Source organism: Anser cygnoides, chromosome 3 (assembly GCF_040182565.1).
Source record: "Anser cygnoides isolate HZ-2024a breed goose chromosome 3, Taihu_goose_T2T_genome, whole genome shotgun sequence".
In the NCBI taxonomy this organism is placed as follows: domain Eukaryota; kingdom Metazoa; phylum Chordata; class Aves; order Anseriformes; family Anatidae; genus Anser; species Anser cygnoides.
In genome coordinates, this window is record NC_089875.1 from 39,371,285 (window position 1) to 39,397,444 (window position 26,160).

Consider the following 26,160-nt stretch of genomic DNA (forward strand, 5'->3'; position numbering starts at 1 on the left):
GTTCCTTATATAGTTAATACTCACTAGGCAAGTCAAAGGAGAAAACTAATTTAGGCACTCCAAAGTGTCCTCTTGCTCACTACTGACTGCACAAGAAAACCAAAGAAGACTAGATTAAGCATTTCAGTTAGATATTTGTAAATTATACAAATGAATTCATCTGCCATCATTTTAACTGTATATATCGGTGACAATCCAAGAAGCAGGAATGTATTGCATGCTAATTATATTGGTTACACATATAGATACTGTTTAGATTACTTATAACTAGTAAGGGCTGGATTTGAAACCAACAAACAGACAAAAACTGGAAATAAGGAACTGTATAAATTGACTGTGTGTGACAAGCAGAATTCAAGGAGTAGAAACTTTGACTAGTTTAAAGATAGAGTAACATACCAAAATAAAGATTTTTATCACAGATATTGATAACTTTGAAAAGAGTAGATCAGTTGCTTAGATTTTTTTTAGATATTGTGTTTGCTTTTTAAATAGGTAACACTAATTTCAGTCTCAGAGTGAAGGAACTGAAATTTGTTTCAATTTGTGTCTTTGGATGTTCATCATGGTTTTTTTGTGTTTGTTTTGTGTTTTTTATTTTTTTTAAGAAGGAAAAAGAAAAAAATCAGTGATATTACTAATAAGAAAATAAATGTAACATTTTAAGATATATACAAAAAATACACCCCACCCCAGTGCTGAAAAGTAGTAAATGAGAGTTCAGATAAAGTGGAAAAAATAAGCAGATTATATAATCATGTATAGGATTAGAATCTTCAAAAAATAGAATAGAAAAGAAAAAATAAGAGAAGAACAGGAAAAAAAATGGTGGTGCATTTGATGTTGTTAATATGTCCTGTGAGGTTGAATTGAATCTCAAGCAGTTAGAGGTTGGCTTGAAAGTAAGTGATATACACTTCTGGAACACAAGTTGCCTGGGAAGACAATGACCTGTTAAAAGAAGAATGTTAAGCAAGAACAGGAAAAATAGCAATGCATATTTAAAACTCAGATGTTCCAAATCTAAGGATTGCTGCACTCCAGTAGTTTTATCTGCCAGTTTTAGTGCAAGTATCTTCTAGGCTAGCCAAAAACAGGGATCAACTGATTTGTTTTCCTGTGTGTAGTTGCTGCTTCAGGTGTTCTTTCCTGGATGTGATACAAAGCAAGCATGCAAACCCCGGAAAATATTCTGGAAGTGACATTCAAATAGCATTTTGGTGGCTTCTAGAGCTTTTGAACATTCTAGATTAAGTCATGTAAGATGTAGTGTACTGCACAGATCAGCAGTGAGTGTGCTATCTTCACTGCAAAGATGAGCCAACAGTGAATTGACTGACATACCATGTTGAAAAATAGTATGCATCTTGGCATAGAAATTTGGACTGATTCCAGTTTTCCCATTGCTAAGTTATACTACAGCATATCCTCAGTATGCAAAAAAGAATTTTTAGCATTAGCCTTATAAAACTGAGACCTAATATCCTAATATAGTAACCCTATATGCAACAGGGTCTCCTCTAAAGCCCTTATCAAGTGATTGTCAGTCAACCTAAATTAGGACTTCATTCTGCAATGGAAACATTACTACAGAGAGAATAGGAATTAAAAAAAAAAACAAAAAAAACTGTACAGTTATTTTGGGAGGCTGTCCCACTGCACTCTGATAGTTTAGAAAGAGGTAAAAATATTCTTTTCTTTTTTCTTTTTTAAAAAAGAAAAATGCCTGGATTAATTCAGTCATTGTCAGTCTTAAAAATACTGTACTCGCTTCTGACTGCATATTCTGCTAGATTCAAACATTTTAAAGGTAAAAACACTATATGATAGCAGCAGTCCCAGGAGTTTCAGAAAATCTGTATATTTGGAAAGGTGAGGGTTGAAGGCATATCAATGTACAGAATGTCACAAACTCCCTGTGTAGCCGGGCACAGCGTTCTTGAGGTTAGCTAAGGTTTTGCACAGCCTTTTTAGTAAGAAAAGCATGGTTTTATTTTTTGTATAGATGTAAGGTACTAATTAGAAAGTTATATTGGTATTTTAAGGATAGGTAGGCTTCTAGTAGAAAACTGTTAAGATGAGAGAAGTAGTAAGTCCCCTGCCTCTCTTTGAGATTCTGGGTGAGAAAAGGTGTTTTATTAAGGACTACTATGGAAAAGTGAAATCTAGTCTTATAGTGAATATCGCAGAAAATTTCTGTAAGCTGCTCTGCTGGATGTACAGGAAAAGGTGCCCATGATAAAGACCACCAAAGCCCTCTATTTCTGTGGATTTAGAGGTGCTCTGGGGAGGTCAAAGTCATGATCCTGAACATGAACTTGTCAAAGTCTATAATGAGATTGAATCTTTGATTGATGTCCTTCTGTGGGACAGGAATTATGATTTTATAATGCTATAGAATAATCTTTTTTTGTATTCACACAGAGGATATGAAACTGGGATCTGCTTATATTTAGTATATGCCTTTGATGCTTTGAATTTTTTTCTTATTCTGCTGCCTGTAATGTCTCCAGACTAAATGAGTAGTATACATTAGAATATAAGGAAGGCTGGGGTTTTCTCCCTACAAAAAGCACTTTGAACTGAAACAGGCTAAATCTAGGTCAGTGCCTGAAAAGAATCTGCCAGCACTTCATGTAGCTTCTAACAGTTATCAGCAATAAGTGTAAAAACTTGACCTACAAAGCCACAGCTTAGCTTCTAGCTGTGACCAGGGTGAAACCACTTATACATTGCAGTTACTTTTTAATGGACCCATTTTGATCACATCCTCCAGATAGAGGATGTCACATAGGTGCTGTCTTTTCCTGAAGCTTGAAGCTTAAAAAAACTAAGGTTTTTTTTTTTTTTTAAACGGATTCTTCCAGCTCAGAGCAGGTGGCTTCTATGACCTGTGTCATCCGAATAGTTCACCTGTCCCTCAGCATTTTCCAGTAAGAATGCATCGCTTGAACAGATATTGTTCAATAAATTTGTTTCAAATTACCTCTGCTGATTTCTACATATTTTCTAAATCAGGTGATTCAAGAAGGCTAACAAATGCTTTCCTTTTTGCCCTCTAAAGCACATTTATTGCTATTTATGATTTGTATATAGCTTTTTAGCATATAGCTATTTTACAACATTAATTATAATTAATTACAGCTATCCAGTAGAAATATCCAATTTGTTTTCTTGTTAAGGACAAGTGCAAAAAAAAGAAAATCAGTATCATTAAACTTAATTTCATCCTTTACTTATTCATAATTCTCCTATTTTACGTATCTGATTTTTCTGCTAGATTTTTCTATTAATAGCATTCATAGAATTTAAAGTCAGATAAATATTTTAAATGTCTGCTCAACATCTTAGGTAATACAGGATAGAATTCCTGAAAATTTAAGGATAGAATTTCTAAAAGTGATTTCAGAAGGATAAAAAATCTAATTTTTTAAGCTCCATTTGAGTGCATCTTTTAGAACAACATCAGTCTTAACTGCAGGTGATGAAGTTCATGTTCCATGATCATTATTCTCACTGTCTCACTATTAAACATGGCATCTTTTCCAGTCTGAACTCTGCTAATTTCAGAATTCAGCTATTGATTCAAATTCTGGCTATCCGTAGAATCCCCTTCCTCCTCTTCTTGTCCTCATGAGCTTGACATTTTGTGAAGTGTAGAAAGCAGTTGAAGGAAACTAAAGGCTGTTGAAACGTGATAGAAGTATGTGCTATGATGTGATGAAAAAGCTTCCTATACCTCTCCGGAGAGTTGGTCTCAGCCCTAAATGAATCCTCTTCCTTCCCCACCAGGAACAGCAACAAAGGTGTTTATAGCTCCCTCTCTTGGTAAAGCCAACTTTTTTTTTTTTTTTTTTTTTGCTAGGCACTTTTGTGATTTTGATACTATGAAAATTCATTTATACCATTGCCATTTAATTATTCTCATGGGGATAGACATAATATACAGTGTTCTTCTCTGAAACAAACAAAAAAACATTATTTAACTGAATTAGTTTCAGAAAATTAATGGCAGCTTCTCACATGGATGTACAACTGTTCAAAATCAGACTCTAAAATACAAAATTTAGATAACATCAAATCCAAAAGGCTGCTATTTTTCCTCATCTAAATTCTATTTGAAATGACTATACTCTCAAATAAATGACTATTTATCCCAACCTACCCACTATTTGGGACATAAAATTGTATTTCGATGTTTTTAAGTATTTGAAGCTCATTTTATCTTTTTAAAAATCAGAAAGCAGAAAGACAGCAGTTGTGTTGTACACAAAGATGTCACAAAAGTGTCAGTAACACAACAGATTTTATGAAGAATTTTAATGAAATGAAGACTTTATCATTTGATAAGGCCATATAAGAGTAGCAACCTTCTGTTATTGTACTGACACAAGCAAAGAGCTGATAGTTTGTTGATGAGCACCTACCTAACTCAGTTCTTTTGGAACTGATGAACCTCTACAGAAAGAGTGTCTTCTGATAACAAGGATGATAGAAACAGATATTGCATGTCAGCATTCATATTTTGGTTCTGGGATTTTCAGAGAATCATGACAGTTGCTTTTAAACTAGATGACATGAAAGGATTGTGTCTTCTCCAGTCTCCTGACCAGGTATCCCAGAAGGCTGAAAGCTGTGTGGCTCTGACTCCTTGCTTTAGAGTATAATCATAGACCCATGGAATAATACAAGCCTGCTTCAGGTTGTTATTTGTTTTATACTTGTTTTGCCTTTAAAACTAGGGTCTTTAGGGAGTTGCCAGCTAGATATATTAGGAGCTCTCCTTTCCGAAGTATTTGGAGACTTTCAATTTTTTGTTATATCAGCTTCTTTAGTGAAACTGCAATAAAGCCATCTCTGGGGGAAAAAATACAGCAACTTCCTATTTTCGTTTCAGACAGATATAGGTATCTGCACTAGACATGCATAAACAGAAGCTACTATGCAGTAATGAAAATCTTTAAAACTATGCAGCTGAGTACTACTACTCAGCTACTCTGCTTAGTTCTTATTTCTTCTTATCTTTGTCCTGTAACTGATGGTAGAGCCTTGATGAATTCAGGTGTTCATGTTAAGCTACTTTATGATGAAAGAAAGAAAAGTTGTTCTGATTTCATATTAGCCATGTCCATTGGTGTAGATGTCACTTCCCAAATCCCACCTTGCTATACAAATGCATATTTGTAGAACATGACAACTCATTTGTTTGTGGATTTTCTATCAAAACAAGACAGTAAAAGCAAGGGCTAGGGGGTGGAGGGGGGAAGTGTTTTACAGAAGGAAAAGTCAAAACTTGCTGACTTTTGAAATACTCCTTGTGTCTGGAAGCGCAAAGTAATTTCAGGGTCACAAAGTAGGGATGTGTGCTGTCTCAACTAAGTTAAATTATCAGTAAATGACAATTGCTTTCTCCCTTCCCTTCCCTTCCCTTCCCTTCCCTTCCCTTCCCTTCCCTTCCCTTCCCTTCCCCTTCCCTTCCCTTCCCTTCCCTTCCCTTCCCTTCCCCCTTCCCTTCCCCTCCCCTCCCCTCCCCTCCCCTCCCCTCCCCTCCCCTCCCCTTCCTTCTTTTTCTGGTGGCAAAAATCTTTCTGGCCTTCATACAAACACCTGGCACACACACAAACTCCTCATAGTCTCATTTTTTTTAATCGAATGACAAATTCTGAGAAATAATTGTCCATCATAATGGTATACTTCTATGTCATTCTCAGAACTCTGTCCATGAATAATATCTTTTGGTAGCTTCCTTCTGGTTTTCTCTTAACTTTGGTAGGAGTGAAATACTACAGCAGTGCTACAGGTTGAAAACAGAGAACGAAAAAATATTGTAGGTGATGATCTAAGAAACAGCCTGAAGAACAGTAGAGAAATGGTCTCAGGAAACAGTATGTCAGACATTATTCTGATGCTTTACCTGAATGTAGCAAAAAGACTAATAAGGTGATATGCATATTTATTTATTTTTTTTAGAATGTCCTAATGTAGTAATAAGAGAATCATAATTCTCTGCTTTCTCCCTGCAAAGCCTCTGTTTCTGAAAAGTACCCTCAAATTTACCTTTGCTTCTACACTTTTCACAGCACTCTTTTTTATATTTCACTTTTCCTTGTTCATGCTAAAAGCAACGAGAGGAAGAGAATGAAAGTGCACTTTTTATTACTTCTTTTGGAAAAAGCTGCAGAAATGTACCTTTTCTTTTTTTTTTTTTTTTTTTTTTCTCCTTTCTGGCCTTCCAGACATGCTCAAATTTAGAAGTGCAATATTGAACATACCTCTTTTGAGGATTAAATGCTACAGCTGAGGCAACTTCTCAGATGAAAGTGCCTCTTCTTTCTCTGACAACTTTGGTCCCTGAAATGAATTGTAACATTTTGTCTTCCTCCAGTCTAAACTTCATTTCTGGTATTGTATCCCAGACTAACACATATTCTAGAGTTATTGCTATGAAGGGACTTACTGGCTGATAAGAAATGAAATAGTCTGACTGTAAATGCGATGAGTACCAATAGATTTCTAATCCAATTTCTAATTTCTTAGCCAATTTCTAATTTCTGTAAAGTACTGCTGATGGTCAGCTCAGATGGGCATACAAAGCAAATTCAGTTTGTTCTCCCCATAACAACAAGTAAAATAGAGAAAATCCCCAGCAGACCAGATGACTTTGACTCAGAAACATTTATTAATTCTTAAGTGTGTTAGAAGATACTGAGAAAAAGATCAAAATCCATTAGCTATGGAATATTGTTAATCACTGTAGAGAACATTTTTATATCAATCAGTCCTAGGCAAGGAAGAATATATTGGGAATACTCTGTAGGAGATTCATTTATGATGGCAGGTTAGTAGCACCCGCAGCTTAAATAAAAATAATGGTGCATATTTTTGTTGCAACTACATTGAAATAAATGGCATTATACTATGGATAAAAACTGATGTATTTTATCTTAGCCCTCTTTTCAGACATCAGTATTAGTATTAACTTGAAGTAGCATCAGTCTGTAGGAACTCACCTGAACTGGACTGATTAATGTATATTCTTTCAGGCTACCTCTCCTGACCCTAGGAAAACTCAGCAGTTCAGCCTAGTGACAGCCCGATTTTTGACATAGATTTATGTGTTGTTTTTCCTGAGCTTGTTTTTATTTATTTTACTGATAATAGCAGCAATCCCCAAACCTGTATTATGGCAAATGTGGTAAAAATTTGTTTGGACAAAGGACAAAGAACTACCCAGGGAGCTTGCAGGCTTTTCCCAGGAGCTGAAGTACATCTCCCAGCAATGATGCCTGTTGCTTTTCCTGACTTTATTTGATGAAATAGTTTGCAAAAGAGGTTGGCAGAGAGACAAAGAATAATCTTAAACTATTTGTGCACCTGTACACTGGGGGTAGCTGGAGACCAGAGGAAGCAATTAATAAACTTGGGAGTTACTTGGCTACTTAATTCCTTCGTGTAGAGAGAAGATGTAGAAGTAGTCTTGAAGGAATGCAAAATCTAGTCCCCTTTACAGAATCTTACAAGACAGCATTGTGCTTTGAAATTGCAAGAACCTTCCCACTTAACCCCCAAATGGAATCCATTATGTATCGTTTTGCTCTCTGTGTCATTACTTGATCGATGGGGCTGCTGGCATTAATACAAAGAGCAGCCTGTTTTTTTCATCTGATTTTACTCCAGTATGACTTAAGCCTGATAAAGAATTCATATCCCCTGTGGAGTTTGGAAAGATTACTAGGTTACCAAACAGAGGAGATATGGTAGTCAAACCTGCATGAAGAAAACAGGAACATCTCTCTGTTAATGCACTGTCAGCAGCAGTTTTTTCTTTTTTTTTTTTTTTTTTTCCAAGCATCTGTAAGTCTTCTGAGTTTACATGAGATGAAAAGTAAGATATGCATGTTTTTACTACATACATCATTAATATTTGTCTACTTAATGTGAAAATGCACATAAAAAATACCTCTGGATAGTCAAACTGGTTATGTTGATTTGTTGTTTTAATTACAATGGATACTTTGGTCATGTATCCTAAAAATTGTAGGGGAGATAATTTCAAGGATCAGAACACTGGTTTTAATTAATTTATCTCATCTAAATACGGTCTTGAAGAGCTGGGAGAGAGCCTTCCCTCCTAACTAAAGTCATCACTAAGACTACCAACGTAGTGGTTACTACTTACCACAAAGGAGAAAACCCAGAAGTACCACGTGATGTTTATATGTTGTACTTTCTCTGGATAAAGCACTTTTTAAAATGTATGTCACACTATTGGTCAAACATAGGTGCCAGTCTGCTGCTGATGCTTTTGCAGGCTGCAGCTTGCATGCTTTTCCTGCCAAAAGGCAAGAAGTGTCCTGTGTTTTGAGTAGCCTGAGCCTTCCACTGTGTTGGTTTGCAGCCAGCAGCTCAAATAGTTGGACACTAGAACTGCACTTAAATGAGAGTGCTGTTCAGGGTATTCTTGAAGCAGCCTTGTACAACTACAGTCTCACTGGCTCATTTCTAGCTTGTTATAATATCCTCAGACTTGACTTGCAATGTTAATGCCATAAGACTTTGGAAAAATGAAATCAAAGTATATACTGAAATGTTTTCTAAACAAGGATATGTTTCAGAACAAGAGCACTGCTGTAGCTGACTGTAGAGGATAGAAGCAATGAGGAAACCAGAATATTGCTATGATGATCTGGGGTTTTAGTCATTTGTTTTTCATGTGTTTTTATTGCTCCAGGGAAAGAAAAAAAATAAAATAAAAAATCAGGCAGAACCAAAACACTGCAGTTTGTATTCAGAGGTAAACAAATTTGCTTTCCTTTATCTAAAATGTATCAATATCTGCATACATGATCACCAAAATGTAAGAGAGAGAAAGTTTCTCACTGACAGAAACTATTTCACTGCTGTTGGTTTCATTTTTGGAAAACCTGTTTGAGCATCATTTGAAATGTTCTTTTCTCTTGATTGAGAGGAATGAGGGATTAATTTAACTGTGAAAGATGGGTTTATGTGTTGATTATGTCTTGGTCTGATTGAAGATCAGGCAAAGGACTTCAAGAAACAAGGTTATCACAAGACCCATATTTAAAGAGCTCAATTCAGCCTTTTGCATTAAATCCAACCAAGTAAAATGTTATGGCTTTGGAGTTCCTTTTTTTTTTTTTTTTTCTTTGTGTGTGTGTGAATCCAAGAATGGATTTAAGTGCTAGTGGCATTCCTGAGTGCCATGGAAACCTCCAGAGAGTAGGACTGAGTATCTGCTATTAGAAGCTTCTGTAGTGCTTGCTTTTGAACATATTATATAGCATGTTCTTAGGTATGCAAAGGTGTCTGGTCAGGACAATCAGGAATAAGTTAGGGAAAATGCCTAAGAATTATATATGACCTTTCTAATGCAGATATTTGCCTAGCTTGAGTGGCCTGATATAGCAGAATCCTCAGCTTTTCTACTGACTGAAGGAGAGACCAACCTGCTTTTTGAGTGTTTTATAAAAATTGCACAGTAACCATTAATGAGAAAGGAGAAATCATTTAATGTTTAGCTCCTGAGGTATGTGGAAAATGCTCTGCAACTGTGCATAATTTCCAATGTACAAGAATTCATAACGTAGCAGTTCACTAAACTGAACGTAGTTTTAATAACATGTACAAACAATTGCTTCACTTCATAAAGATTCCAGCTACTTCTCATGTTCTGTTGTTAGTTCCTGATAAGCCTCACTTAAAAGTCAGTAATGAAATCAGTCCTATTACAAATTAGAGGTAAAGTGCAAGCCAGTATAGAAATTACTGAAGAATCTTAGTACTGTCAGTATCTTTGATTATCTAACATACCACTTTAGTGAATATTTTCCTACCATATTTTTTCATCTGGCAGGAGAAATGCATAAAAACCTATTGAGATATAGTGTCATGCATAAAAAAATACCAATGATACATCCAGTGACATTTTAATTCAACCATTTTTCAAATGCTAGTATTACTGAACAATTTAACTTGAACAGAGATTAGTAATATTGTTTTAGCTAGTCAGAATGGGTAGAAAAGATACATCCTTCAGCTTTACCCAGTCCCACAGAGAACAGAAAAAAGAACTATCTTTGCAAATTACTTTTCCATAATGAATTCAATTGGTCATTTTTGATTGGGGAACTAAAACTTTTGCTTGTGCTGTAGCAGGTGTGCATACCATGCATACTGTGATGACAATGGAGGGGAAGATAAGGGAATGCATAAAACTTTCAATGTCTTGTGAACAGAAACATATGTAGGACAATGATAATATGGCCATGGACATGTCAGCAGTCCCTGCTTCCATCACTTCCTCTGTACATCTTCTGTAGGTGTGAGAAACACCAACAGAAACAGGTTGTTTTGTTTTCTGTTTGTCAATTCAGAAATATCACTGTGAGTTAGAGTTATCATTTGTCCATCATAAGAGGCAATGCTGCAACTGCATATTTCATGGTTGTCCAAAAACCACAGTTCTTTCCCTATAGCTAGAGATGTCATCACTTCCTCGACTGTTAAATCAGCTATGCTGGATGGAAAATGGCAGGACGAAAAGAGAGGGAAGACATTACTTTGTATATTCCCTGTTGATCAGTCCTGGGGGAGGCATGAGTTTTTTATATCTGTATTTGGAATTGTATGGGTTAAATTATGATGCTGTCCAGAAGTCCACAGAAAATATAGGTATATTCTTTCAGAAACTTAAGGAATATGCTTAGCAGAATATACAATAGTTTGTAAAAACATTTGTGTTAAACTATCTTCAGTTTGAATAATAAATATTTCTGACAATTTTTTATTGCATGTTACTTTCTGACAATACAAAAAGTACATTGACATTCAAAAATCATATCTTTGAAGACTTCGAGGACAATACAAAAAGGCAGTAAATGCCTGTTTATACTGATCTCCATAAAAATGGAGAATAAATGAATGGAGAATTGTGATCCATTCTGCCTGGGAGGTCTTCTTGTGGCCTGGGAAAGAATACTGTTAATCATATATGAAATGAGAATTCTGGAGTTTGCTGCAGAGTAAGGTTGCCTCACTTTCTCCCCTTTTTTTCCACCCAGCATAATGTATAGTCCTGTGCAATCACAGGGAAAGAAAGTTAAGAAAATTTGGGGTTAAAATTGGAACTCCTCTGAGATGCTGTTCTTAAAAGTGTAATTTTACTTTGTATATCAGGAACCAAGAATAGACTAAAGGGACTTTTCACACAGAAACAGAGTTTGCTTACATCCTGTTCATGCCAACTTGCATGTAATTGTACATTTGTATTGTAAAACAATCTAGAGGTTTCTTGAACTGCAGTGTAGTGTGATTATTAGTCACTGATCAATCATCTATAGACCACCTATTTGAACATCATTTATGCATTATTAAGCCTGAAAAGAAAAGCACTTCTAAGACACAAAAGGTCACTGAAGAAAACTGCAAAGAAACATACGCATGTTTTTATTTCATTAAGATCCTGAATAACATCTTAATTCCTTGAATAGGAATTCCATTTATTACAGTCCAGAAATGATCACTTATGTCATTACAAGTTATGGCTATTTAGGAAGTGGACAGAAGCTCAACTTCTGCACCCTTCCCCTTTCTGACTATAAAGTGGATGAAGATGAATGAAGAGAGGAAGGGGAAAGAACTGCTTTGCAAGATTGTCATCAATCTGTCATTTCTTCAGAAAATTCTCACTTACTTTGAGCTTTTGCCCTCTTTTGTCCTGTGAAGCTATGTCCTACTTCCTCTTTTGCATCTTCAGGGCACCAAAAATGGGATGGAAGCTTGGACATAGATGTTAAGACCTGTGTGTTAAAATTAATGGGATCCACAGAGAGGAAAGTGCTGTGGGCAGCAATGGGAATAAAAGTCCATTTGCCTTCCTTTTCCAGGAAGAAAAACACAGCAGCATAAAAAATGTGCTGCAGCTTCTCTTCTTTCTTTTCCTTCCTTCCTTCCTCCCTCCCTCCCTCCCTCCTTCCTTCCCTCCTTCCCTCCTTCCTTGTCTGCCTTTCATTCTTTCTTGGTCCCATTCCTCTGTGGGAGGCCCAAAGGACAACAGGCAGCCTGAGGAATTTGCTATCAATATCTTAATTTCCAAGCTTTTCTGCCTAGTAATGCAGCTTCGACAGGGTTTCTTCTCTGTTTTCAGGATCTTTCATGCTTGTGTTGTTTTTCAGTGTGTTGTTTTTCCTCTGTGATACCAAATGTCCAAGTGGTGCCAAGCAGAAAATTAGCAAATGTTTGATTTTTTAAGGCTGGCTCTGTAACAAGCTCCTGTATGTTTTTATCACACCATACAAAACTACAGAAACTATAGTTACACACTGCAGCCACAGATATAGCATATTGCAGCTGATTTCCAAGTCCTAATGGCAAGCCATTCTGTGAACTAGAAAAGTAACTGTATTGTTTCTTATTCCTAAAACAGACACTCTGGGAAACCACAATTCACTCTGTAGAAGTACTATCTATAGCCTAATGAGTAATACAAAAGCAAGAGACTTAGATAGTCTGTATGCTATCCAGAAAAGGAAATCTTTTGTAATATTATAGATAAAGCAAATTGTGTAAAGAAGATGAATCACAATATATCCCAAAATGCCAAAATTATCTGTAAAATTACCTTTTGTAACTGTTTTCTGTTCTTCTAAAACTGTCAGATGCAGCTGGGTCATATTTTCAAGGTTTCTCCTACAAACGTAGAAGGCTATTCTCTTCCCTCCCCCAAATACGCAACATAGAAAATTCTCACATTTTCAGAAGCTATTTTTGATTGGATGATTTGCTTGGTTGTTCTTTTCTATTGAGTGTTACGAATGTCATTAGGTGATCGTACAAACTGTCATGGGCTTCTTGACATTTCTTTGTAATTTGGCCCAAAGGTACTGAAAAATGCTCCACATCTTACTGTCTTTCCTCATATGAGGAATTGGACTCTATGAATGAGTAAAACAATATCCTTGCCAGCAACAAGTTTTAAGAGATTAGAAAAGGATATACTTGTATGTGGCATAGCAAGTCTATTTAGGATCGATTTCCACAATTCTCCTCTTTGAGAAAGACAAACAGACACATTTTGTTTCTTCAGGGTTTTATCTGTTTACAAACTTCGGAACTTGTTAGAACCTGTCACTCAAGGGCACTTCAGACATTTTAATGTGCAGCCATTTTGCTAAAAGCCTGTGGTGGAATACCAGAGTTTGCTTTCTGGGGTAGTGAAATAAAGGATGTCAGGTTAATTATTAGTCACTAACTTAGCAACCTTTATTCTTCTGATAAAACAATCCTGGAATTTTGGTTGGAAGTAGTGGCAAGCCTTACATAGTAATGACACCAAAACTTACTTCTTCCAAGGATCCTCTGACATATAAGGAAATTTCTTGCATTCATAATATTTTCCATGTGGTTTTAAATACCTTTCGCAGGATACTATTTCTCCTACATGCCTTCTTATATCTTCCATGGCTTTCACCTCTAGGTCATAGTTAGTGAAAAGAATTGATTCATCACAGCTAACAGTGGGCTATGAACTATACAAACCATGCCAGAAAGACCTAGTGAACAAAAAGGGTATTTCAGCCTGCCAGAATGGTCTTGTACATACCTATGAGTGACTGAGAAGACAGGGAGAACATCAGGAAATGTCCAGCTAAAGGTGATAACATAAAAGAATAACAGAATACCAAGGAGAAGAATATTAAACAATTGGGTCAAATTTGGAAAATTTTGTGATGCCTACCCAAAATATAAGAACAGATTACTGGCACAAAAATACTGTGATTAAATGTTAGAATAACATTTAATATTTAGTAACTGTGCCGTAATTTCAAACTGTTCAGCATGCTTTTCTTGTCACTGTTCTGAACTGCTTTGCAGCTTGTGCTATAAGAGGAAAGTAAATAGGTTGACTGTTTTACTAGATTTGCAAGGTATTTTTATTATTAATAACTTCATCTTTGAAGATATTATTCTGTGAAGAATTGTTCAAAATGGATTCTTTCAACATTTTCATAAATATGTTGGCTTCGTTGCATTATTGCTACAGAAAACTAAATACAAAATTCTTACAGGAATTTTTCATCCTTTTTACCTGATAGAATTAAAGTATAATAAAATTAAAATTGAAAAGATGCTTTGAAATTGATTGCATTGAAAGATTGCATTGAAATTGATGCATTGAAAGATGCATCTCTACTCTAGAATCGAATGTAAGTAATGACATTCTCATCTTGACTTGTGGATCTCTCACCATGGCAGACTGAAAAAGACTGATTATAGTTTGAACAGAGAAACTCCACTTAAGGAGATCTTTGCACAGTAAGCATACAGGTAAGTGCTATGATATTCTCCCCATCCTCCCTGTTCACTCCAAGTCCCTTTTTGCCATTGTGCAGCTATGTCACTTGGCCATTCTGTTTTAATTTTAATATTTTAAGAATGTGTGAATTTTAGAGCTCCTCATGAACTTAGTTGAAAGGTTTGCACATTAACCTAACTGCTTCAGGTTTTCAGCTTCTAGTGGGGTGTATGCTGTACTATAGTAGCACATTTTCCTTATATGAAGAGAATTGAATATTCTATAGAAGGGAAGTAGAATGCTTCAAATTCACCAAAAGACAAAACAAAACCACAAAACCGGCAATATTATACCTATTAAATACCAAGATACCTTTTAATGCATTAATCTTGCCTACCTTTTCCTTAGGACTGTCAAAATTGCAAATGTTTTCTGCATGAAAAAGTCCTGCTGACAGAAGAAAGCGAAATATGTAGATGAATGTCTATCTCATATGTGCTCATCTTTAAATCAAGGCAATGTGTCAGTGAACTGCTTGCTGCACATCCCAGAGCTTAATCTATTCCTTCTTGTGCAGTATAGAAAGGTATCACACGCACCAGAGTCAGTTTTCTGTAAAGGGTTATGCAGTATATATTGAACATTCATAGCAATTTCTAGACTTTGCAAATGATCAGTATTCCACTTCAAAAAAGTTAACATATGTATTTCAGTTTTCTGAAGAAAGTCGGAATTTTTCCTTTCTAGAGTACCATATACAAAATGTCTGATGACTGCACTCTCTCCCTTACCTGTTTACAGCTGTTCTAGGAATTTAAGCTATGAAGTTTTTCAATTTCCTAGGAGTTTTCATTCTTACTTTTTAAGAAGACTTGGTTTAAGCCATTGAGAGTGTTCATAAGAAAAATAACTCTTCCCTTAGAATACATTTCATGTGGATTTTGTTAGCATGAAATATATCCGTACTCCCTCATTCAGCCTTTGTCTACTTGTCTATCAACCGAGTGAGGATACAGCTAAGGGAGGATGAGCTAAGACTGTTTCTTTAAAGCTGTGGTTCTAAAGGCAAAATATATTGTGTTTAATTATGTTCATTTCATCCCACAAGTTCACATTGGTTCATAGAAAGTAAGACTATCCTAAGTTATGAGGAGCTCACAGTCAGATTCATTCCTGCAGAATTGTAGGCAGCAATGATCCAGCAAAGTGTCTGATCACCTGACCTTAACACAACTGCACATCAATGAGCATATACAAATGCATAAAAATAAGTATGAAACAACTGCTTTTCTGGCCAGCTCCAGCAAGACCACTTTAGAATGTATTAAATGCCATATAAATGTACACATTGAAATAAAATATTTACTTCTAAGGCAGGGGAAAAGAATAGATCATTCAGGCTTCCTCATTTCTCTGAAATGTGAAATACTATATATGCACATATATATACATCTTAGTCTTCAAAGCAGCTGTTGATGGTCTTGGTGGAAACATCTGTCAGAGGCAGAGGTTTGGCATCTTTGACTCACAGCCCCTAATATAGGAAGCAACACAACTGAGCCAGCTGACAGAGTCCCAAGAACTCCATCACAGCAAAACTAAATATAACACTGTATTTAATTTATTTATGTTGTACCTGTGCTATAATGTATACTTGTTACTGATGAATGCTAACCTTCACAAAGCTTATTCTAAAACCTTAATCTTGTGTGTAATCCTTACAGGTCAGTCAAGCTTTATAGAACATACACATATTTGTAAGGTCGTAGTTCCCCATACTTTAAACCGTTCTAAATCCAGGGTGCTGTAGCACTCCCCCCCCCCCCCCCCCCCCCAACTTCGGCTCTCCTATACAAGCATTGTCTTCCCGTTCTACTCTTCTGTATGTAGCTGGTTTGGTTGAAAGCCAGTCGCACTAAATGCCATTGGATCAGTTAGATCAGAGTACAAAGATAAGCATGAAGTTAATGAACTCATGTCATATTGTCTCAAAGGTCTTATTTCATCTTCTTTTAGGTGCTGACACACCAATAAACATCTTTCTGGTCACATAATTAAGTCTGATATGTAATGTAACATGACATCTTTTTTGGGGTAAAACATCAGTACAGATTTTGTGACATAACTTTCTGCTTGCTCTCAGTGGGAAATATTCCAGTAAATAATGACCCTTTCACCTGTATTTCATTGAAAGCCAGCATCCAGACTCTTAAAAATACTACACTGCAAAATGTTTTAAGTAAACTATATCTACAGTACAAAGGATGGCACAAATAAAGATGAATCACTTTCGCTTCTAAGCTTTATTGCAATTAGAAAACATTTTGTGTTAAAGCTTATAATACCATAGCTTGCAGCATGATGTTATTGAGCAGGAAGCTTTGAGCTAATTTCCAAAAAGCAGTTAGGATTTAGGGCATTTTTCTTTGGTTCAAGAAATAAAGAAATGTCTTCAAATAATTCCTATGCTGTGAAATTAGGTAGAATATACTGAAGAATAATTTGGAGATGCAGAAATTTCTGCTTTAAAAGGTTTTGGATTATTTTAAAGTATATTCTTTTGTATAGTAGAAACAAGGTTTTCTAGAAAGAAACATGTAAGAGCTCTTTGGATACTTCCTGATCTAATACCTCTTTTACTGAAAATTTTCCTAACTAGAAAGGTACAATACAGATGTACTTTTTTCATACATGTATATGCAAAGAAGAAAAAAGTCTACACAGTGTTTTATCCTTTCTGGAATATACTTCTTACTTTCTTAATACATTCTAAGAAGATATCTGGAGGACATTTGAGCATGTTAATCTTAGAACATGTTCATTCCATGTATGACCCTAACAATCCAGCCACAAAAAAAATAAAAAAAAAAAAAAAAATAAAAACCACCACCAGCAAAAAAAAAAAAAACAGCATTCCCAAACCTTTTCTTCTCTGTTTTAATTCCCTGTTTTTCTTCCTTCACCACCTTACTGGATTTTCTTTTCTTCATGTCCTTTGTTGTTTATTTAGGAACAGTCACAAAAGGTTCCATTTTTCTCTCTCCTCCCTCCCAACACTTCATATTGTGCAGATGTAGAAAATATATCCCTTGTTATCAACCACAATTTATGTATGTGTTGAAAATAAAAGTGAAAAGCATTCCTCTGGCCCTGAAGATTCCTCCTTCTGCTTGTGCAAATCCCTCACCTGCTGTGCTTTCAGTTCCAGTTCATTGGAAAAAAAAGTGTTCTTTACAGTATTTTTCCTCTGCTGACTACCACACCCTTGGAAGAATTTAACTACTCACTTCAGAGCAAGAGCACTCCAGAGCTTAGATCTTGTCAGCAGTCTGCCTATTGCACTTAGCTGCACCAACCAGGTAGACTCAGCATGAAGAACCCAAGCTGAGATAGACATGAACCTAGCCAGTAAACAGAGTGCCCATGTCCTTCGCACAGATGTAAAGGGTCTCATTCCCAGGGGAGGCTGACAGGCACTGCTTGCTGCAGATTTCTTTTAAAGAAATGTAGGCCAAATTCTGCCCCCTGGTCACACCATCATTATACAATTATTTTTGTCTCCTGACTCCAGTGGGGACAGAGAGGGTGTAATGGAGGACAAAATTTGGCCCCATTAGTATGTGCCACTAAATGAATGTTATTTTAAGATGCAGGATGAAAACTTGTCTGGACAAGATTATCAAGGCCCAGATCTGAAAAAGTGTTGAAGGGGTGTGAAGGATGAAAGAGGGAAAAAAGAGAGAAGGCAGAACTGGTTTTGAGATGAAAAATATATGTTCTGTCACAATCCCTGGTGAAAAGTGAGAACATCCCAATCCACACCAATATGCAGTCAGCATGTGGTGGACTCAAGGGACCAGCTTCAAGCCGTCAGATTGTATGGAGGTGAAAAGGATGGCATGGGAGACACGTTCTAGCCATGTATCACAGAATCACAGAATCGTCTAGGTTGGAAGAGACCTCCAAGATCACCCAGTCCAACCTCTGCCCTAACACTAACAAGTCCTCCACTAAACCATATCACTAAGCTCAACATCTAAACGTCTCTTAAAGACCTCCAGGGATGGTGACTCAAACACTTCCCTGGGCAGCCCATTCCAATGCCTCACAACCCTTTCAGTAAAGAAGTTCTTCCTAATATCCAACCTAAACCTCCCCTGGCGCAACTTCAGCCCATTCCCCCTCGTCCTGTCACCGGGCACGTGGGAGAATAGACCAATCCTCTCTACAGCCTCCTTTAAGGTACCTATAGAGAGCGATGAGGTCTCCCCTGAGCCTCCTCTTCTCCAGGCTGAACAACCCCAGCTCCCTCAGCCGCTCCTCATAAGACTTGTTCTCCAGACCCCTCACCTCACTTGAACTGTAGTTCAAGTTTAACTGGAATTTGTGATTATATTTGCAGAATAATCTTTTATTTCAGATAGGAGGTGGACTAGTTGATCTCTCAGATATTTTTTATTTGCTTTCTAAAGGAAACAAAGCTTATATAATTATACTGTTTGTCTGTCAGTCCCAAACTGTTATGTTCTGAAACACATGGCTGATTTCAACTATACCTGACAGAGGGAAGATGTCTCAAGAGTGGTGTCCAGATGTTCCTAACAGGTAGCTGTGGGGGTTTGGGAAAATCAGCAATTATGCAGGAAGGAAAGAGTCTGGGGTTAAAATTTGAGGCAAGAGACACAGAATAGTTCAGTTAATAGCTGGATTCAGAAAGACATGGAGGCCTCAAGCAGGGAACGTGATCAGTGTGGGACAATGTTTCCATGTTATATATGAGATAGGTGTCTGATATATTCATAACCTGAACTCTGAAGCATCTCCAGCTCCAAACCTTCACTGTAATCTTAGCCTGATCCTACTATATACTTGTAACTTCAGCTGCTGTCCAAAAGCTGAAGATATAGATATTCTGTCCAAAGGTTGCATGTTCTGCTGAACAGGACTTGGGAAAGCAACAATGCAGAAATTATTTACAACTCTCACTCTAGCTTTTTTCTTAATGTTTTTCTACTTCTCATCTAGTGTGATTTACTATCCCAACCTTGTGCATGCTACTGAAGGAGATCACACTACACGGAAAAAGCTTCCCCCCCCCCCACTCCATGGTCCTTCTTTCCTACAGCAACCCCATGCTTCAGTGATTGGCAACTGCTTCCAGGAGGCAGGAGCAGATAGGCTGGGGCACACACATGGTAAAGCTGTCAGCACAGAGGAGGCAGACTACTGCAATGGATTTTTTCTCTGTAAGCTACTAGAATTCAAGAGACCAGGCAGGAACTGGTGGTTTGGTTATTTTGAAACTGTTTTAAAGACTAACAGTTTAAGCTGGGATGTGCCAGTAGCATTGAGAGGTTGCACAGACCTCCCCAGCTGAGTCTTGATGACTCCTAGGTGAGAAAGCAAGTTCAGCTGAGCTGTGGAGGAAGGCAGCCGTTACCTTTCTGCCTGGCTGCCAGCAGTACTGCTGCTGTAGCTAGTGTCGGGCACAGCCTTCTGCCTGGGCACCAGCTGAAGCCTGTAGGCAATCACTGCCTGCTGGTCTGTCAGGTGTAGGAAATTATGAAAAGTGGGCCAGGGCTTGAGCAGTGTCCAGCTCTGCAGTGCAAATGTAGGGAATCTAGAACTTTGTAAGGAGAGCTTGAATGTATCACAGGTATGATTTTTTTTTTATATGTAGGTATATGATATTTACTGATGAAAAGTTTAATGCTGTTGTATTTGTACTGTATTGCTAAAGTCTCTTATAAAAAAATATTTAGAAAGCTGTGGCTTAGAAAGCAACTCTTTAAAACTTGTCTGGGCAAGATTTATGGAAGAAAAGGAAGTCATTTTAAAGAAAATATATATATAGTAGTCCTACCTGAAGGGTTTCTACTTATATTCTGATTCTTTTGTTCTTATTGGCCTAAGTGAACTCTGCTCCCTACAGCTCTCACTCTGTTGGTATAGAAACTGGAGAGTTCTGAAGACTGCCTAGGTGTTTCTCTGAGTCTTGATATTAGGATGGGTAGTAAATTAGAGAAAATTGCAATGTGAACCACAACAGGGTATACTCGTGTTACGCTATGCTTGACTTGCATCTATTGCTAATGATGTAAGTACAATGTTTGTAATTTCAGTCATCCTTGCTGCTGTAGTCATCTGGCTATGGAAGCAAAGGGCCTCGACAGGAGCAGGTGTTTGGGTAATTCTGAAAACTGCATGAAAGGAAGACAGCAGCTTAATCCAGCTCATATAGCCAATTGGAATTGCTGATCTACTACAAAACTGATTGAATTTTAATGAGTTGAATTATCTCTGAATTAAGCTGCATGTTATGCTTGTGGTCTGAACAAACTTGTTTATTGCATGGATCCAAAATGGAAGAGAAAATTTGGGGAAGAGAGTTCTGTAACTCTTTTCAATTTAGATTAATGGCTATGCATTCTCTAGGGGCTGTCATTGTATTCGTAGCTTGTTAGTCCACCTGAGTGAAACGTTTATGAAAGTAAAAAAAAGAAATTAGTCATTTGACTGAGTTTTCCCACTCAAAAGCTTCTTTACTGCTTAGAGCTAGGAAACAAAGGCTTTGTAAGCATGCTTTGCTCATACAACTTTAATAGACTCGTTCTAAGTTTCTTTTTCTCTCTTCCTCATCAGACTAGGACTGGGGTAATATTAATGTCAGCAGCATTAGCAGAAAGACATGTGGGTAAGAGCTTGGTGCCAACCAAGAAGATGCCTAGAAAGGTGAGCAAACCTCTTTATAGCCTAGGGGTTAAAAGCAACCTCAGCATGCCATTTTGTGGCTGTTCTGGAGAGGTAGAAGGAAGTTCATATGGCAGCTGAGAATGCTGCTAGTAGTGTAGCTAGGGAAGATAAGATAAATTAACCCTACCAAAAAAAAAAAAAAAGGCAAAGTCTGTTTAAAACACACACACACACACACACATATATATATATATATGGAAGAGTGTGACAATGTATTGTACTGACGTATGGTGGCATATTGATTCTGGTCTGTCGCAGTGCAATGTATTAAGGGATGGGTAGGAAAGCAGGTGGCAACTGCAGAGTGTTAATAAATTTTTTGGAAGTATTTGCAAGCACTGTAAACAAGAAAGCCAGAGGAATAAAGAAAATGTTGGAGTGCTTTCGATACTGCGATAGAAATAATGTGAAACTTCTTATGCAAATAACAGTATAAAGCAGGCTGTTCTTATTTACAGCATATGTACACTTTTATAAGAACATCAAGCTGATGGTATATTTGAAGAACCTAAGAGGGTGTTTGGATTTTTTTGTTTGCTTGTGTTTTATTGAATGCTTTCATGCATTTCTGTCCTTTGACAGTAGTTGCATCTGTGTCCATATAAAATTCATAAATGGGCATCAGCAGATAAAGCATGATTCAGTGGGCTTTTAATCAAGATACTCTTAAACTGAGATAGTACTGCAGCTCTGATATGCTATATGTTGAATTTTAGCATCTTCATTGTGTCTTGCACTCAGTCGGCTAATGTAGACTTAATTTTTGTTCCATGTGTCATGAGAGTGCATTGATGGCCTTAGGGGGACAGGAAATTAGAGAAATTTATTGGGGGGAGGGCTGCAAGTCCTTTTTACTAGTGAGTAAAAATTATTTGTATATGTGGTGGTTTTACCTAGCTGAGCAGCTGAACTCTACCACAACTGCGCTCTCACTCCCCTTCCTCAAAGGAAAAGGGGAGAAAATGCAATGGAAAGGGCTCAAGGGTTGAGATAGGAACAGGGAGATTACTCAACAATTACCATCATGGGCAAAACAGACAAACAGAGGGAGATTAATGTAATTTATTGCCTATTACTAGCAAACTAGAACAGTGAGAAACCAAGAGCCAACTAAAAACACCTTCTCCCCATCCACCCTCCTCAACTTCCCCCCTGAGCAGAGCAGGGGAATGGGGGCTGTGGTCAGTGCCTGATGCTTCATCTCCACTGCTCCTTCACAGTCACTCTTTACCCCTGCTCCACATGGGGTCCCCTCCCATGGGATGCCATCCTTCCCGAACTGATCCTGTGGGGGCTGCCCACAGGCAGCAGCACTTCAAGAATTGCTCCAGCACGGCTCCTCTCCACGGGCGGCAGCTCCCCCAAGCCCCCTGCTCCTGCGTGGGCTCTTCTCCATGGGCTGCAGCTCTGGCCTGGGGCCTGCTCCTGTGGGGGCTCTCCATGGGCCGCAGCCTCCTCCAGGCCACATCCACCTGCTCCACCGGGGGCTCCTCCATGGGCTGCAGGGGGACAGCCTGCTCCACCAGGGGCCTCTCTGTGCCTGGAGCACCTCCTGGCTTCCTTCTGCACTGACCTTGGGGTCTGCAGGGTTGTTCAATCACATTTTCTTGCTCCTGTCTTCCAGCTGCTGTTGCACAGCGGGTTTTTTTTTTTTCCTCGTTTCTTAAATCATCTCTCGCAGAGGCCCAACCAGAATCACTCACTGGCTCAGCTCTGTCCAGTGGCAGGTCCCTTTTGGTGCCAGTTGGAGCTGGCTCTGGTCTAACATGGGGCAGCTGCTGGGCTCTGTTCAGAGGCCACTGCTGCAGCCCCCCTGCTACCAAAACCTTGCCATGTAAACCCAGTACAGCAAATAACATTGATGATTCTGCTTGTTGTTACTTTGTTACGTTTGGTTTTTGTAGTATTCATGTACTTAAGTATCCGGCTGCTTTCTGAATGGCATTTTGCAGTAACACACCTTGAGCCCAACCATGAGGATGTTTTAAATGTACCTTCTGAGCTGACAGGCTTCACTCCAGATGAAGTGGTTAGCAGAGAGCTCTTCTGCAGTGCTCTCACCAAACAGTCTGAATGAACAGTTTTACCACTCAAAGGATATTTTCAGTTAACCGGATGCACGTGTAGTCTTTCAATTCGATATCGGTGTATCTGTATAACTACAGCAATTCACTTCTGTGGCAAACTACAGCTTGCCCACTGGCAAACATTTGCCAGAACTGAAGAGCCATTCTGAGCTCCAATAATTAGTTCTTGGTGCTTTGTGAGAGAGTTTTCTTGTCTGTGCCTAATATAGCTCTGCAGAGCGTGTGGGCAATTACCAAGGTGGCTTTTTCACAGTGTGAGAAAGTCCTTTTTTCTTTTTTTTTTTTTTTTTTTTTTCCTCCGGTGAAACAAGTTTCAGCTAAATAGCAACGCATGCCAACTTGTACTGACAGAGCTGGCACCGGGCTGCACGACCTGCCCGAGACCGGCACCGGGGTGCGGGCAGGCTGGGAGCCGGGCAGGGGGCTGTGCCGGGGCGAGGCTTTCCCCTGGAGCCGAGCCGAGCCGTGCTGCCGCTGTCCCCGCGGAAAGGGTCGGGGCGGTGCTGCGGGGCCCGGGCGGCGGCGAGGGGCGCGCCCAGGGGCAGCGGGAGCCGCGGGGGCTTCCAGGAGGAGGCCGGAGGAGCGAGGGCAGCGCGGGTCGGGGGCGAGGGGGCGGCGGTAACCGCTCGGCTGAGGGGAAGGCGGCCGACCCCCGCCCGGCTTTGTGCTCGTCGCCGGCAACCAGCTCCGGGAGCGAGGAGGAGGAGGGGGGACGGGGAGGAGCCGGCTCCAGCCCCGGGCGGGCGGGCGGCGGCCCCGCCACTGCGCCAACCTGCAGGCGGGCTGGAGGCGGCGGCCGCGCCCGGCCTCCGCCTGCACGGGGCCGCGCCTTCCCTGCTCTCCCTTCCTCTCCCCTCCTCTCCTGTCCCCCGGCCTCGCCGCCGTCCCGCACGCAGCCGCCTTCCGCGGCGCCGGCACCGGGCTGCAGCTGGCGGGTGGCGGCGGCGTCTTGGGGCGCCCCCCTCCGCCCCCGGCCGCTCCCCTGTCGTACCTGCAGCCCTCCCGCCACTCCCCCTCGTTGCTTCTCCTCTTCTCTTCCCGTTTCCTGGGTTTTGGGGGGTTGCTTTTATTTGCTTCTCGTCTTCCTCCATCCTCTTTTTTTTTTTTTTTTTTTGGACCCTCTTCATCTAGTGGCTCTTAATTTCTTGGTTTCTTCTGATTTTTCTGCTTGGACTTTGCCTTGTCATGTCAAGATGGAAGTCAGGCATGACTGGCTTTCCTCATCCCCCCATGAGGGCTTCGAGCAGATGAGGCTGAAGAGCAGACCCAGGGAGCCGTCGCCGAGCCTCACGAGAGTAGGTGCGAACTTCTACAGCACCGTCAAGCAGCAGGACTACAGTGCCAGCGTCTGGCTGAGGAGGAAAGACAAACTGGAGCACGTAAGCCAGCTTCTATTTCCCTCCTTTTATTATTTTTTGTCTTTATACACCTCTGTGTAGCGCCTCTGTTAGACTGCTACCAGCTTGGACTCCAGAAGAAAGGTGTTGCTCCAGTGATTGGGCATGATGCTGCCCAAATGGTAGAGAAAGGTGCTACTTAGAGGTCCCAGACTGGTCAAATCCAGGGCAAATAGGATGTCAGTATTGTTCCCAAACCACATGGAAGTTTTTTCCTAACTGGAAATATTTTTGAATGTTCTTGGCTTATTCATACTTATGTTCCCGCAAATTCAGCACTGATGTGGGAGGAGAAATATTGGGATGGTGCAGATGGAGGTTAGAGCACTTATCTCACAGTGATTATAATGTAGTTCTAAAATTGCCTGAAGAAAATAGATTTTTCAAAATTTTAGCTGTGTTCTTGTATTTTTTTTCTGCCGTATGGGACTCTGAAAATATTCAGTCTATAAGGGATATAGGAGATTTCCTTCAAGGCATCTATTTCTGCAGCAACAATACATGACTTAGCTGTGTTTGGGACCACAGTTGAACTGATATTGTGGGTGGTTGTAGTGAATATTTTATGAGAATTTAAGGTGCTTCTAAGTATTCCTGTCTCATATGATGTTTGAAAGCATTTTTCATGTTATTTTTAACAACAAGGAAATGGGTTGAGATAACCTGCATATTGTCTAAGAGTTTTCTGAGTAGCTTGTGAGGTGGATTCCATTGTTACAGTGCAATCAAAACAGGGAAGTAGCTGCACATCTACAGGGATGCAAAAGAATGTGGATGGGTTTGCATAATGCAACAGTCTGCCATCCTTTATATTAGTGAATAATTTTCAATCACAGTCACATTGACTTCAAGTTGCACAGAAAAATATTTCCTGTGATGCTGCCACCTGAAGTCTCTTTAGGTAGAAATGATCTTGAAACAAGGATAAATTGCCTTTATTGTATGAAAAATCTAGATGGCATAGTATAATCCTTTAAAAATGAAACCTGAAAAAAAAATAAAACAAAAAAACCTATCAACTGGTTGATAGGGCATCACCCTCCCTTTCTACCAACCTGCAGAATATCTTTTCCATGTTAGTGAAATCTTAAACTTGAGTTGTTTACACTTCTGGGGAAATGACAAGAAGTGATGAACTGTTGGAAATGCCACGTTTTGAATTTTGAGAAAGGTATTGAATCCTATCTGCCTTCCCACGCACGTTTTTGTGATTCTTCACGCTAACAACAAAGCTTCACAGTAGTAAGCTTGTAAGCAGAGTATTCTCCCATTGTGAATCAAGAAGAAAGGTCAGTGCCTTATCTCAGTATGGCTGATGGCTAAAACACAGGAGACCCAGAAATCTGACTTCTGGCTTTTGTAACAGGATTTTGCTACATGTTGATATGTGTCAGCAAATGAATGATTATTAATTGGGGGTGGTGGTGAATAATCTGTCAAATCTGATAGCTAAATGCTGCTCAGGTAGCTGAATATTAGCACGTTCAAATATCTGCATTTGAAATCATACCATCATATTTACCATGGACAAAGAAAATAGATATTAACTTGCTTGAGGATGACAAAGTGCAAAACCTTTATTTTGGATGTTGGGATTTCCCCCTGCCCT

At 39.0% G+C, this 26,160-nt stretch overlaps 1 protein-coding gene across 29 annotated transcripts in view; it reads left to right on the forward strand.

The window, feature by feature from the left end:
• The window catches only part of PLD5 (phospholipase D family member 5), a 317,558-nt gene that overhangs the window by 117,418 nt on the left and 173,980 nt on the right, over positions 1–26,160 (forward strand). For 4 of the 29 annotated variants that reach the window (XM_066993935.1, XM_066993937.1, XM_066993938.1 and 1 more), the window contains 3 exons: positions 14,275–14,346; positions 20,957–21,046; positions 24,348–24,533. The exons of 13 other annotated variants lie outside the window; for them this stretch is intronic. In XM_066993935.1, coding sequence (XP_066850036.1) covers positions 20,978–21,046; positions 24,348–24,533 — 255 coding nt within the window. In that variant the 5' untranslated portion in view covers positions 14,275–14,346; positions 20,957–20,977. Of the gene's footprint in view, positions 1–14,274; positions 14,347–19,884; positions 19,971–20,956; positions 21,047–24,347; positions 24,534–26,160 lie in introns of those variants that run through there. 12 more of the 29 variants (XM_066993939.1, XM_066993940.1, XM_066993944.1 and 9 more) reach the window with 9 other exon arrangements.